This window comes from Caretta caretta, chromosome 11 (genome assembly GCF_965140235.1).
Source record: "Caretta caretta isolate rCarCar2 chromosome 11, rCarCar1.hap1, whole genome shotgun sequence".
Lineage (NCBI taxonomy): Eukaryota > Metazoa > Chordata > Testudines > Cheloniidae > Caretta > Caretta caretta.
The window spans coordinates 2937960-2950841 of NC_134216.1; the positions used below are offsets into that span (position 1 = coordinate 2937960).

The 12882-nt window shown below is 41.4% G+C and overlaps 1 protein-coding gene across 4 annotated transcripts in view; it reads right to left on the bottom strand.

Annotated features, from left to right (window-relative positions):
- Nucleotides 1–12798, bottom strand: part of USP37 (ubiquitin specific peptidase 37) — a 53499-nt gene extending 40701 nt beyond the window's left edge. For 2 of the 4 annotated variants that reach the window (XM_048868690.2, XM_048868686.2), the window contains exons 1-4: nt 12646–12798; nt 9898–10115; nt 6871–7042; nt 6216–6316 (exon numbers count right to left, since the gene is read on the bottom strand). In XM_048868690.2, the coding sequence (XP_048724647.2) occupies nt 6216–6316; nt 6871–7042; nt 9898–10053 (429 nt within the window). In that variant the 5' untranslated portion in view covers nt 10054–10115; nt 12646–12798. Of the gene's footprint in view, nt 1–6215; nt 6317–6870; nt 7043–9897; nt 10116–10774; nt 11862–12064; nt 12207–12645 lie in introns of those variants that run through there. The other 2 variants (XM_048868687.2, XM_048868688.2) reach the window with 2 other exon arrangements.
- Between the last annotated feature and the right edge of the window lie 84 nt (nt 12799–12882).

The following is a 12882-nucleotide window of genomic DNA, read 5'->3' on the forward strand; positions in this document are numbered from 1 at the left end:
AACTGAAAATGACTATTGTTATTCTAAAGTGGCATTTACATGTACCTCCCACAAATGCAGTATATGAAAACAAGGAAATGCAAAAGTTTAAGGACAGTAGAGTTTAATGTTGCACAGATGGAGTAAAGATTGCATATGTGAAAAGTCATTGTAAAAACCACCACATTATGGACATGCATACACGAAGTATCCATGCAAACTTTACCCTTCTTCCCCTCCCACACTGTCAGCGTCACTGATGTTGTTTCTACAGCACACTAATTCTTTCAGATACAGACCATGTCTTAGGTCTTCTGAGATGCACCTACTACACCTTTGGGTGCTATAAAATAAAGTGCAGTAATATTAAGACAGATATTTTTTAAGAACAGTGTCCTGATGCTGTTGACCAAACAAAAACAAATGTAATGCCATGGAAAGAGGTGGCATAGTTGGCTAATTCTAAGTAATATTGATAGGTTTCAGGCTTGAGGACCGAACTAGAGGGATTAACCAGGTTGTATGCAGCATTAGTTTTTATTTTAAGACTCTAAGCAGCACTGAAAATTTGTTTGGAATAATCTTAAAACAACTTCCGTTTCAGGTTGCAATAAAAGGATTGACTTGGTACTTTCACAGAATTGTTATGTAACTGAAAGCCTTTGAATATGGAGTGAAACTTACAGTAAAGTGACTGATCTAGGCACCATGGCAAAGGGTTCTATGTTCTTTGCAAACAACTCTCACCTCAGACCTGATAAACTCATTACACCAAACACATCTTACAGGATATTTATCCATAAAGAGTTACATATAAGGTACAGAAAGCTCATAACATGTCAAGATTCATCATCGTTGTGAGACGTATGTATGGGTAGTATTTAAGGAATAATGTATTTACATTGAAAGTATGCTTTATGGATTTGGAGTAGAAATTAGTCACTATGTCTCAGTGATGGCCCACTTGGGCAGGAGAGAGTTGTTACTCCACCCTGTTTGACTAGTGATGCAACGCAAGGCTCAATTGTTTAGACTTGCACAATACTAAATCTCAGAAGAAGAAACCATCTGGGGCAACAACAAAAAACACACACTCAAAGGTAGCACTTCACAAGACAGGGGTTCACCCTGTCTTTGACCAGAAACAAAATGCTGTTTTCACTATAACAGACAAAGAAGCACGCTGTATCCGTTCACTGAGAAAACCCCCTTGTGGAGCATGGGTGCTTTCAGAAACATTTGGATCCTGGCTCTTGAGAAACTAGGCAGCTCTGCAACAGGCTGTACTCTGGGGGGGAATCTACTTTATTAAACAGGAAAGGTAACCATTAATAAGTGCAGATCCGGGGTCATATTTTGTGGATTTTGTTTTGTATTATAATAATCTTTTGTTTCCACCACTCTCTATTTCTAGTTAAATCTTTATTTTTATTGTAAATGCTCATAAGTGCTGTGTGTATACAGGACCAAGGGTTTAAGGTAAAACTGGTAAACTGGGGTACACTGTACCTTTCAGAGCAGAGGATCTGGAATTTCTGTGAGTAGCCAGTGTCAGGGGATGGATATCACAGGGCAACAATTCAAAGTGTACTCCTGGGCCAATTCTGTACCAAAAAATTCAAAACTCGGCACCAAAAAAATTCAAAATTCCGCATATTTTATTTGTCAAAATAATGCAATATAATCACACCAGTTTCAATTGTTTGGGTAATATATTTAAACTACAATACAGAAAAAAAGTCACAACAACTATTCGTCATTTCCTAAACACATGAAAATTAAGTTACAAACATTTGGTAACTAATACCCTGCATTCCAGTAGTAATTCTGGATTTTCATTTAAATTACATTACAGAAGGGAAAAAAAGGAGAATGTCATTTTAAATTGCTCAGACTTTCACATATGAAAGTCATAGTATTCCTAATCATTGTCCCGCATTTCAGTGCAATCCAGTATTGTCATCTAAATTATAGTACAGAAAACAAAGAGCCTTCAAGTTTTTCTCACTTAGTGATTTCCTTCTGCTAGAAAGGATCAAATTGTACAGTGAAAAATTTCTCTCTGCATCTGCAGAATTTCAGAGAGCATTTATGCAACTCAAGGCCGGTTTGGCGATATTTGGAATTCTCGGTCACTGAAAGCCAAAACACTTAGAGGTCTACAAAAATAGGTTGACATTAAATAGCTTCAGGCACAAACTTTTCCCTGTACAATTTTAGCTACTGTTCAGATACCTCAGAAAAAACAGGTATTATTTGAAAGTATTCACAGCGCTCTGGCAGGATATAAACACGATGAGGATCGAATAACCTACAAGCCTTCAGAGAATTTAGACCTGGTTGTCCAAATGACAAATATTTGTCAAGCTTTTCAGATGCTTCATGGAATGCCTCTTTAAAGAAATCTAGACCAGCAAATCTTTTACCAGGAGATAAGTTTTCTGCCTCCTTAAACTTGAAGAACTCTGAGGTGCTTCCTGAAGGGAGCTCTAGATGTGAACTGAAATATATCTGTAGTTCTTCCAGAAGGTCAAATGCTTTAATTGTGCAAGGCTTCCTGCTCTCAAATGCCAGATTTAAACTGAGAATTTGTTCACAAAATTACGTGCTAGAAAAGTGATCTGTACTTTAGTTGGATCATTCAGCATTTTCAGAATAGTTTGCACAGAAACTGGGGAGCTGCTATTGCACTCTTCATTAAAGAACTCTTTGTAGAACTGAAAGTTCTTAGAGTGATACCTGACAGCATGGAACCAGCTGTTCCAGCGTGTTCCACCTGGGCTAGGAGGCATGGATGCTTTGGCATCTGGAGACTCCTCTTGTGGTTTCTGGTTCATGAAACGGAGGTACCTCACTTTCCTACAACTAGAGTTATAGAACATGTTTTTGAAGCACCTTAAAATGTATCAACCAGCTGAAAAGGCTTTCTAAATGATTCACCAATTAAGTTAACAATATGTGCCAAACAGGTTATATGCACAGAATTTGGAAACCGTGTAGAAAACACAAAATCAAATGACATTTTCATGTAACTAGCATCGTCAGTATCAATTACTACAACATTTTCATAATCAATCTGGTACTCACTTACTGCTTTGAGTACAGCCTGTGAAACAGCTGAGTGATTAACAGCATCTAAAACACCGTATCCACCATAAAAGAGTTAACATGCCCACTGCAATAAGGCTGTAATGGTGCAAACAGTACTTTCAGAACTGATCTTGCCTCATCATCACAATAGTTACAAAGATAACAGTGATTTTCTTGTCTTTAAGTTTTCCTTTTCTTTGAGGTACACTTCAGGTAAGTACGTCTCAGTCAGTTGTGTCCTACAAGGAATTGAACCACCATTCTGTACCCTGCTGTCAAGAAATTCCCCTCACAAGCGGGTGGTCAGTCTTTGACAGGGGGATGTTGGCACCTGCTAGTGTCGTCACGCATGCTGTATAAATCTGAAAGCAGAAGAAGTTAGATAAGTCTTGAGTGAGCACAAAGATTTACCATCCATGTAACAGCTTTAATCTTAGATTCATACATTTATTCATATATTTAGCTCTGAATTTCTAGATTTTAATTTAGATTTATAGTATAGTAAATGATCACAGTCATCATTTACAAAAAAGTCATTTAAAAACAGAGCCGTCTATTGAAGATTTCAAAGAAAGTGGAAAGATCCCATCGCTATGACTGTTCTATGCTACTTATCTTATTTTTCTGCATTATAACATTTTCTTATATTTCCACTCACCTCCACACGTTCTCTCTCTGACGGTGTTTTGTTTTTCAGTGGACTTGTAATGGTCTTCTGATGTTTATTTCTGCCTTCCTCTTCAGCCCATCTTCCTTCAGTTTGTTTTTTTTTGATGCAAAATGAGCCATAATTACAGACCATCTGTCATAACTGAGAACAACAGTGCACAAAGTGCAAAATAATTTGTTCCCATGCGCATGAAGTTTTGTGGGGAATTCTCAAGCACAAGAAGCTGGTGTAGCTGTTTTTGATGTGTGATATGAAGGCTGTTCACATTGTGCAAAAGAACGAATATCCCTTTGCCCTTTGACGGGTTTCAGAGTAACAGCCGTGTTAGTCTGTATTCGCAAAAAGAAGAGGAGTACTTGTGGCACCTTAGAGACTAACCAATTTATTTGAGCATAAGCTTTCGTGAGCTACAGCTCACTTTATCGGATGCGTACTGTGGAAAGTGTAGAAGATCTTTTTATATACACACAAAGCATGGTAAGCAGGAGAGTGGGGTGGGAGGAGGTATTTTTTCATGCTTTGTGTGTATATAAAAAGATCTTCTACACTTTCCACAGTACGCATCCGATAAAGTGAGCTGTAGCTCACGAAAGCTCATGCTCAGATAAATTGGTTAGTCTCTAAGGTGCCACAAGTAAGGTTTTTAAGGTCAGGCTTGACAAAGCCCTGGCTGGGATGATTTAACTGGGAATTGGTCCTGCTTTGAGCAGGGGGTTGGACTAGATGACCTTCTGGGGTCCCTTCCAACCCTGATATTCTATGATTCTAAGTACTCCTCTTCCCTTTGCCCTTTGGTAACTTCATCTGGGCCTAGCTGGGTACTTTGGGAAGTGTTTAGTTCTGATTGTCCTGACATTTTATTGACTGCTTGGTAAATGTTTTATTTGCCCTCAAAGTCTTTTTTTTTTAAAAAGTAAAATAAAATAAAATAGAGTAAAATAAAAAAATTTTAAAAAAAGTGAGAAGGCACACAGATCTTCCTAGCTGAGGATTCTCTTACTGTCATTTACAATAAGACTCCTTTACACCACTCTGGTAATGTAGCGGCCTTAAAACTTTCACAGATTCCTGGGGAAATTGACTGAGAATGGGAACTGTTTACTAACAATAGGAACATTAACAATGTTACTACCAGGCAGGCTGCTACATTTCTGCCTTAGAGAATGAGAACGATTAACCATCAACAGCAACTTTAACAACATTACTACACAGTCAGGCTGCTACATTTGTGCCTGAGAGAATGAGATCAATTAAGTAGCAGGCAGGCTGCTACATTTCTGCCTCTAGCCTGCCTCATGCATAATAAAAAGCTGTACCCTTCCATGCCAGCGAGCTGCAGTAGCAAGCAAGAGGAACAGTCTCTCTCTTTCTCTCGCTTGTTGGCATGCACGTAAGCCCAGCCCTGCACCCCCAAGACAATGCTCAATCATGCAGGCACACATGCCCAGCCCCCCTCCCCCATCTCTGAGGCTGCTCTAGGCACACTGGAACAGATACACTGCCTGGACTTCCAGGGACGAGGCGCATGTCCCCTGGCAGATTTATTTTTTGTTTTTCTGTGCAGGGGGGCACAAGAAAATGCGGGCCATATGAATTCTGTACCTCCACAGGGGGCAGAATTCTGTCAGGAGTAAAAGGGACTCAGGGATGGGTTGCAGCTACTGTTAAACTGAAAGTTAGAGCTGGCATAGCCTAGAAGAGTGCTTGAATGGCTGAAAGGCTGGTGGTGTCAGGAAGCTGACACCCCGCTACAACAAGACTCTCCTTCAGTGAAGACTGGGGGTAGAGCAAGGTGACTTGCAGTCCTGGGTATCCCAAGAACCGTCACAGCAACAAGCAAAGGAGTCAACAAAAAGCGACCTCAAGAAAGGTGGGTTTCAGTAAAGTAGGTCTGACGATTTTGCCTGAAAGGCTGAAGAGAATCTCACAAAAGATTAAAATCAGACTAATCTGATACCAAAAACTGTTTAACAGACGTTTACTATGCAAAATGTCACTTCCAGCCAAATCTGCCAATTACCGTATACATGAGCTTTGCATTTTTATTTCATCTATCATACCCAACTTCTGTGCAGTGTTTCAGCATAAAAAACTTAAAGCAACATTCAGAACTACGCTGGGTGCAGACCCTTAAGTATATGTTTTCCTCCTTTACTACACTTTTCCAGCAGACTGACTTGCCTATCCAACAAGGAGTAAATGCACCCTTCCAGAACCAGTCAATGATGTTCCTGGATCATACAGAAGACCGGAACACACTTTTCCCACTACCCTACCAAGTGGTCAACTAATGGTGTGTATCTTTCTCTCTCCGAGCCTGTCCTGATTCAGAAGGCTTGGGACACAAACTGGAATCACCTATTGTGCTACTACAATATGCAACATACACACAAAATGAGGGGGGAAGAGAGGAAGTGATTAAAAGGAACTGGGGGAAGAGCAAAGATCTGATGTGTAAACAAACTGTTTAACAAACCTGGTTTTCAATATATGGAAATTGCCTGTTAGCTTCCTTCTGGGTCGTCCTGCTGCCCAGAACACCTCCAAAGCTGCCAGATCCCTGAGACGGTTTCACAGCTGACAACAAATGCACATGCCATTTAGTTTACTTGTAGTTTTATATATTCTTGCTTTCTTTGTCAGAAATCATTTAAGGCTAGATTTTCGAAACTTTCACCAGATGTATGTGTAAAAACCAGAATCTATATCTGGCAGACAATACAACATCAGGAGTGCATATGTTTAAAAAGCAAAAGTTTACAGATTTTCCTCCTACAGTCTGTGTACTTAATGTGCAACAAACCCAAGTGTTCAAAGAAAGGAGAAGGAACTGTGCATGTCTTTGAACATGGTAAATGATTGGTAACCATTTTTCAAATACCAACTCACTTATACATTAAATACTATGCATGCCAACATTGCAGGAAAGTTACATAAACGTTAAAATAAAATTGAGTTCAATGGCCCAAAGAAAAGTATTCAAACAAAAGCAATGCAAAGGAACAAACAGCTTTAAAAAAAGGGAAGATGGTCAAAGATGGACAAAATGGTCAAAGGTGAACTGAAACTAATTCAAAATCTTATCTTTATCCAACCTGCTATTAACACAATTTGCATTGTTTTGCGCTTACCAGTATGAACCCGGTCATGGAGGACTGCATCCAGATACATCCTCATTTCATTTGCGTCCTTAGATGGTACCTTATCAATCGTCAGGAAGCTGGCATCCTTTAGAGTTAGCATCAGGCAACACAATTTTCCACCATTTGGTCGTAGGACCACAGTTTTAATGTTATGGCTTAGCTGGAAAGAAAGTAAAGGTATAACGTAGATCGCTGTAAGAAATTAAATTATTTAAGTACTTCCACAATAAAAGAAAAAAAAAAACTCCAAAACCAGTTATGTTGGCCAAGAGTTATAAAGAAAGAAAGAAAATGTACTTAAATACAAGTATTTCCCCCTCCTCCATACTGAGTCATCACTAAACCTTAAGTTAATATGGTTAATGAATTTTTAAAATGCCACTCAGAAAAGGCAACACTATCACTGACAAGCCCCTATTTTCAAGTGTTTACAACACTCAAACTTTCTTCACTGGATTCAAATTTCTTGATTCTCTCAATCCTAAATGAATGAGAGGTCAGTAAAATTTCATTTAGCTGCCAGAGATATCAAAATTAAAGAAACTTTTAATCAATTAAGCATTTTTTTTCAGATTTTTATCTGTTGTTCAATAACTCAAGACTTTTGAGGGCTAAACTATATGAAAGTTTCTAAAAGGTAAAAATTCTTGACAAGTTGGAAAAAAACTGGCTTGGTAATCAGTAAGTATCAAAAGACTGCTGAATATTCAGTACATATTTAACTTGGTTTCTTTTTTTTTTTTTAATAGAGTAAAAAATTTACTAGTGCAACAAATACAACGTTAACATAAAAAAAAGTTGCCCTCCCTAATTAATCTACATATTCCTTCTCACTTTCTGCTAGGTTGGCTACGAGAAATCACCTGACCAATGATACTTTTTTTGGTTGCGCGTACGTTGAGGAAAACTTTTTTAAACAGATGAATAAACAGAGTTCTTGGTATCTTCAGGAACCAAGTTACGCATCACTGTAACATTTCTAGTGTGGACATAATCCACTTCAGTCAGTGATTAGTTTTTCATTTGGTGAAGCTACCCTTCCACCATCTTTTATGCCCAATCCTTGCTTTTTTAATTAACTGAAAACTTTCAGTACAGCAAGAATTCAAGTGGGGCCTTCAAATCTTCCACTCTCTCCTAAAACAAGCACACCAGAAAAGACTCTCAATCTTGTCACCATCCAAGGTCAAACCTCCTGTTGCAACTTAAAAAGCTCTGAAGACATAACAGTATTCATCGTCCTCCATTCTCTCCAGCCACCAGTTGTGTCTTGTTTAAACTAGATTATAAAGTCTCTTGGACAAAGACTATATATGTCTGTATATAGAATCTAGCACGATGGGGCCCCAACCCGGCTGAGGCCTCTAGGAACCATTAACAATCATTTTTTACAAGTATGAAAAGCTGCTAGCTTCCAGAGAGAGAAAGATTTAATTCAATTTGCCTCTATAACAGGACAATAGGGTCTCCCAAACCTGCAGATGAAGAGGTTTCTGATTAATCTGAACTTGAAGACAGAAAAAGGGACTTTTAAAATTTCTCCCAGTGTTTCCTATTACAGGAACTGTTGTTTCAATACATGAATATCACCAAATTGCTGAGAATTAAGTTCACACACTTTGTTTATCAACTTACAGTTGGCATGATCCCTATTTTTCTACCAATATGCTCATTAAAATCTTTGGTTTCAGAGGAACAGCCGTGTTAGTCTGTATTCGCAAAAAGAAAAGGAGTACTTGTGGCACCTTAGAGACTAACCAATTTATTTGAGCATGAGCTTTCGTGAGCCACAGCTCACTTCATCAGATGTTTACCGTGGAAACTGCAGCAGACTTTATATACACACAGTGTATATAAAGTGTGTATATAAAGTCTGCTGCAGTTTCCACGGTAAACATCTGATGAAGTGAGCTGTGGCTCACGAAAGCTCATGCTCAAATAAATTGGTTAGTCTCTAAGGTGCCACAAGTACTCCTTTTCTTTTTATTAAAATCTTTGGTAGCACATGATACTAGATTTACTCATCTCACCAATCCAAACAAATTCCCTGCCAATAATACACAACTTTGCTCTTCCGTTCCTAATGTAGATTCAGCAGGTACCTTCTGGACCATTAAATCCGTCCTATCCACTGAAGAGAACCCTCCCCAGGACTCCTCAGGTAAGAAGGCAGACAGTCCTTAGGGATATTAAATATACAGTAGCACTTAGACGAAGAATCACCCAAGCTAATCTTTTTCTTACATAGAAAACATAGGACTTGCCATACTGGCTCCAACCCAACTTTTATGCTTTTATACTTTGTCTTTTTTAGATTGTAAGCTCTTCAGGGCAAGCACTGTATCTTCATGTGTGTTTGGACATGGTGTTTGGGGCACCCACTGCAATTTAAAAAATAATTAGGAGGAATGGGATGTAAATAAGAGAAGGAGAATTTAGGCTGAACGTATGAGACTTCCTGACAGCGAGATCTATCAAGTCTCCCAAGGGAAGTGGTGGAAGTCAGGTTTCTTGGCACATGTAAAATCTAGACTGGACAGAACTGCAGTCCACGTAGAACAGTGAAGAGTCTTGCACCTGGACTAAGGGTATGTCTACACTGGGAATTTTCAGCAGTTCAACTGGAAAAAGTGCTAGTGCAGACAAGGTGTAGGTGACCTAATAGGTCTTCACATACGTGCTCTGGAAGTTTATCAAATAAGCAAAAAGAGTTTCAAAAAGATAATTAAAAAGCAAGATACTATATAGTTTGGTCATTTTCTTTCATGTCTTAAGCTTTTTCATTTCTTCCCAGTTAACGGTTTGCTCACTCCGGCCTTGGCATTCCACCCAACAATACACCTGAATAATTTAAAGTATGGTTATACAAAAGGATTAGTGTTCTGGAAATGAAAACCAAGGAAGAGTCACAGGGGGAAGTTTGTGTGATACTTAGTAGTCTTGGAGATGACAGCTGTTCACAAAAGGGAACAATCCATGCATTGCTCATACAAAACACCTTGATATTTGGAGTACCTGAAATGTCTTTGGAATTCCTCCAACATTGTAGTGAACCACTAGACTCACTTTGTTGTCCTTCTCCACAATTTCAAAGCTTCCTTCTTTCCATTTTGTAATCCCAGTTTGTATGCTACGCATCCGGACAGGTCCATGCACCTTCAGTGGAGCCATTTTTTTTTCCCCCCAAATAAATAACTTATAACAGATTAACTAAATTTACTTCACCTTGAAACCTGTTAAAAATAAGAAAATTAAAATTGGTAACTGGCAAATATATCTGCGTAAAGTGTAAAAATAAGGAATAGCGTATTTTGCAGGAGTTTAGTGAAAAAATAGAATACATTAAACAAAACATAGATAAAGAAATCTTCCACAATTTGGACAGCATTACTTTAACCCACTGGCCCCGAACTTTTCAGGGTCATGACCCCCTTACCCCGTCTATGCTCCCCCTCCACCAGGCTGGGGGTGAGGCGGGGGGAAGAGAAATGTGGACAAGGGTAAGGGGGCTGAGGCTGGGGCCACAGATGAGCACTGGGCCAGGAGCAGAGGTGGGTGGATCTCCCTCCCGGTTGGTCAGCCATGGGGTGTGTCCCACAGTTTGGAGAGCTCTGCTTTAACCCCTAAATGTTTAATGTTGGGTGAGACACCAAAAGATCTTGCAAATCTAATAATGTAGTTTCCACAGAGTTTCCAAAACAAATCCACCTTTAGCTAAGACCAAGCAGGGAATGATGATGGGTAGGGGAGAAAAAACAACACTTTTTTTTTTTTTAGGAAACCACTGTTTTCCAAAATTAGACAATGAAACATCTAATGAGAAATCTGCTTTTAGTAACAAAATTTATTCTTTGTATTTTACATGCTTGAATCACTGTCACCTCAAACTCACACATTTCTCTGTCTCAGCCACCTGTTGCATCTTGTCATTGGTCCAGATTGCAAACTTTTGAGTATAGATTGTATTTTTACATTGGTACAGCACTTAGTACAATGAGACTCCAACTTGACTGAGGCTTCTAAGCAATACTAATACAAATTACTAAAACAACATGACAAATTATTCTGTAAATACTTCATGTTTTGATAGGCATTGTCTGATCAAAGCTTCTGTCTTTCCTTGGTTTTTAATAATAGGAACACACACATAACCACCCTTTTCTATTTAACTTTTGACTAAACACTATTCTTAATTACAACCTAGACACACACAAGGTACAGTAACTAAATAGCAGGGTCAAATCAGTTCAAGTTTGAACAACACAGTTTTAAGGGAGTTTCTTTAAAGACAATGAGGGTGTTTCCGCAGGTTAATCAGCAGCAATATGTATAGCAGAGTGCCTTACTGAACCTGCCCTTTCATCACTAACTCTGACACAAATTCCATGAAAGGCGATGCAGTTTATCCAAAAACACAAGACTAAGAAGTTGCATTCCATCACCATTCCCTAGTGTAGACTTTCTCTCTCTCCATTTCTGCTCTGCTAGTGAAAGTAATGGTGGGAGACGCCAATACACACAAGATACAGGTGTCAGCTAGATCTGCTCTCAGCAAGGTTATACACGTTAGTCAAAACCAGTGCTTCCTCCATTAATGGCACCTGTAGAGCTGCACTGCAGGGAAAAATTAAGCAAAAGTCTAGCGTAAACATATCTATAGACCAGACTGCTGTCAATGGCTAAAGCTAAGTACTTAAGTATTTTGCCACTTTTTATTGCAGCTTATTCTCTCCACTCCCCTTTAGTTTTCTTGCAACAATGTAGACAGGCCAATTGGACGGAAGACTGCAATCTACAGACTCACACCTCCTCAGACATTCAAACAGAGAAACATTTTCTGACCATGACATAGCCCCGACCGCATTTTTGATGGTGAAATAATTAGGGAATCAGAGGCACACTTTCTTTTCCAAATATCAGAGGGGGAGCCGTGTTAGTCTGTATCCACAAAAACAACGAGGAATCTGGTGGCACCTTAAAGACTGACTAATTTATTCGGGTGTTAGCTTTCGGGGGTAAAAAAATCCACTTGCTCCAGTGCATGAAGAAGTGGGTTTTACACCCACAAAAGCTTAGGCCCAAATAAATTTGTTAGTCTTTAAGGTGCCACCGGACTCCTCCTTGTTTTTCTTTCCCAAAGAGCAATTCGATATCGATAGGCCCCAGGAAGACAGGCCCTGACCTTCTTCATCATCAGCTGCAGGCCTCTGTCCAGCCCCAGGACTGCGGTGCTGCGGTCAGCGGGGGTCGCTAGACCTGCCAGCCCTTCCCCACACGTCCCCCTAGGTTGGGGGATCCAGAGGAAACCAAGGCCTGGAGCGCGCGGGGTGTGTGTGTGTGTGGGGGGGGGGGCGGGGGCTCACACTAGCTGTTGGGCAAGGGCAGGGGCCCCCCAGGAGCGTCCCAAACGCCACAGGCCGGGCTCAGGGGCCGCCTAGGGGGGTGGGGGGCACAGCGCGGAGGGGAGGGAAGCCGCCAGGGCTGAGGGCAGCCCGAAGAGGGAGCACCAGGCCGGGGGGAGGGGGGGGCTGCGCTCCCTGTGTGCCGTGGGGGGGGGGCGCCTAACGCGCAGGGCTAGAGAGCGACCCCGGGGCTGCCCGTGGGCGGCCGGGCGGGCCGGGGTCCCCGGGTGGGGGGGGACCGCAGCGCCGGGGGGAGCCGGGCTCCCCTTGTCTGCGTATGTGTGTGTGTGTGTGTGTGGGGGGGGGGTTATGGCCCCTCCCCGGCCGCCCCCGCGGCTTCCCCTCCCCCCTGCCCCGCTACCTGCCGCTCGGTTTCTCCCGAAGCCCCGCTCGCTCCTCAGGGAGACCGGGGGGCGAGGGAGGCAGATGGCGGGAAGCGGGCAGCAGCGCGAGACTCCCCGCGCGCGGCGCGACACGCACGCACCACGCACGCCCGGCGCGGGCACGTCACCACGCCGCGGAGCACGCGCGCAGGCGCCGGCTGGACCCCGCGTCCCCGGCCCCGGAGCGCTCCCTGCCCCAGAATTCACCGCGCGCG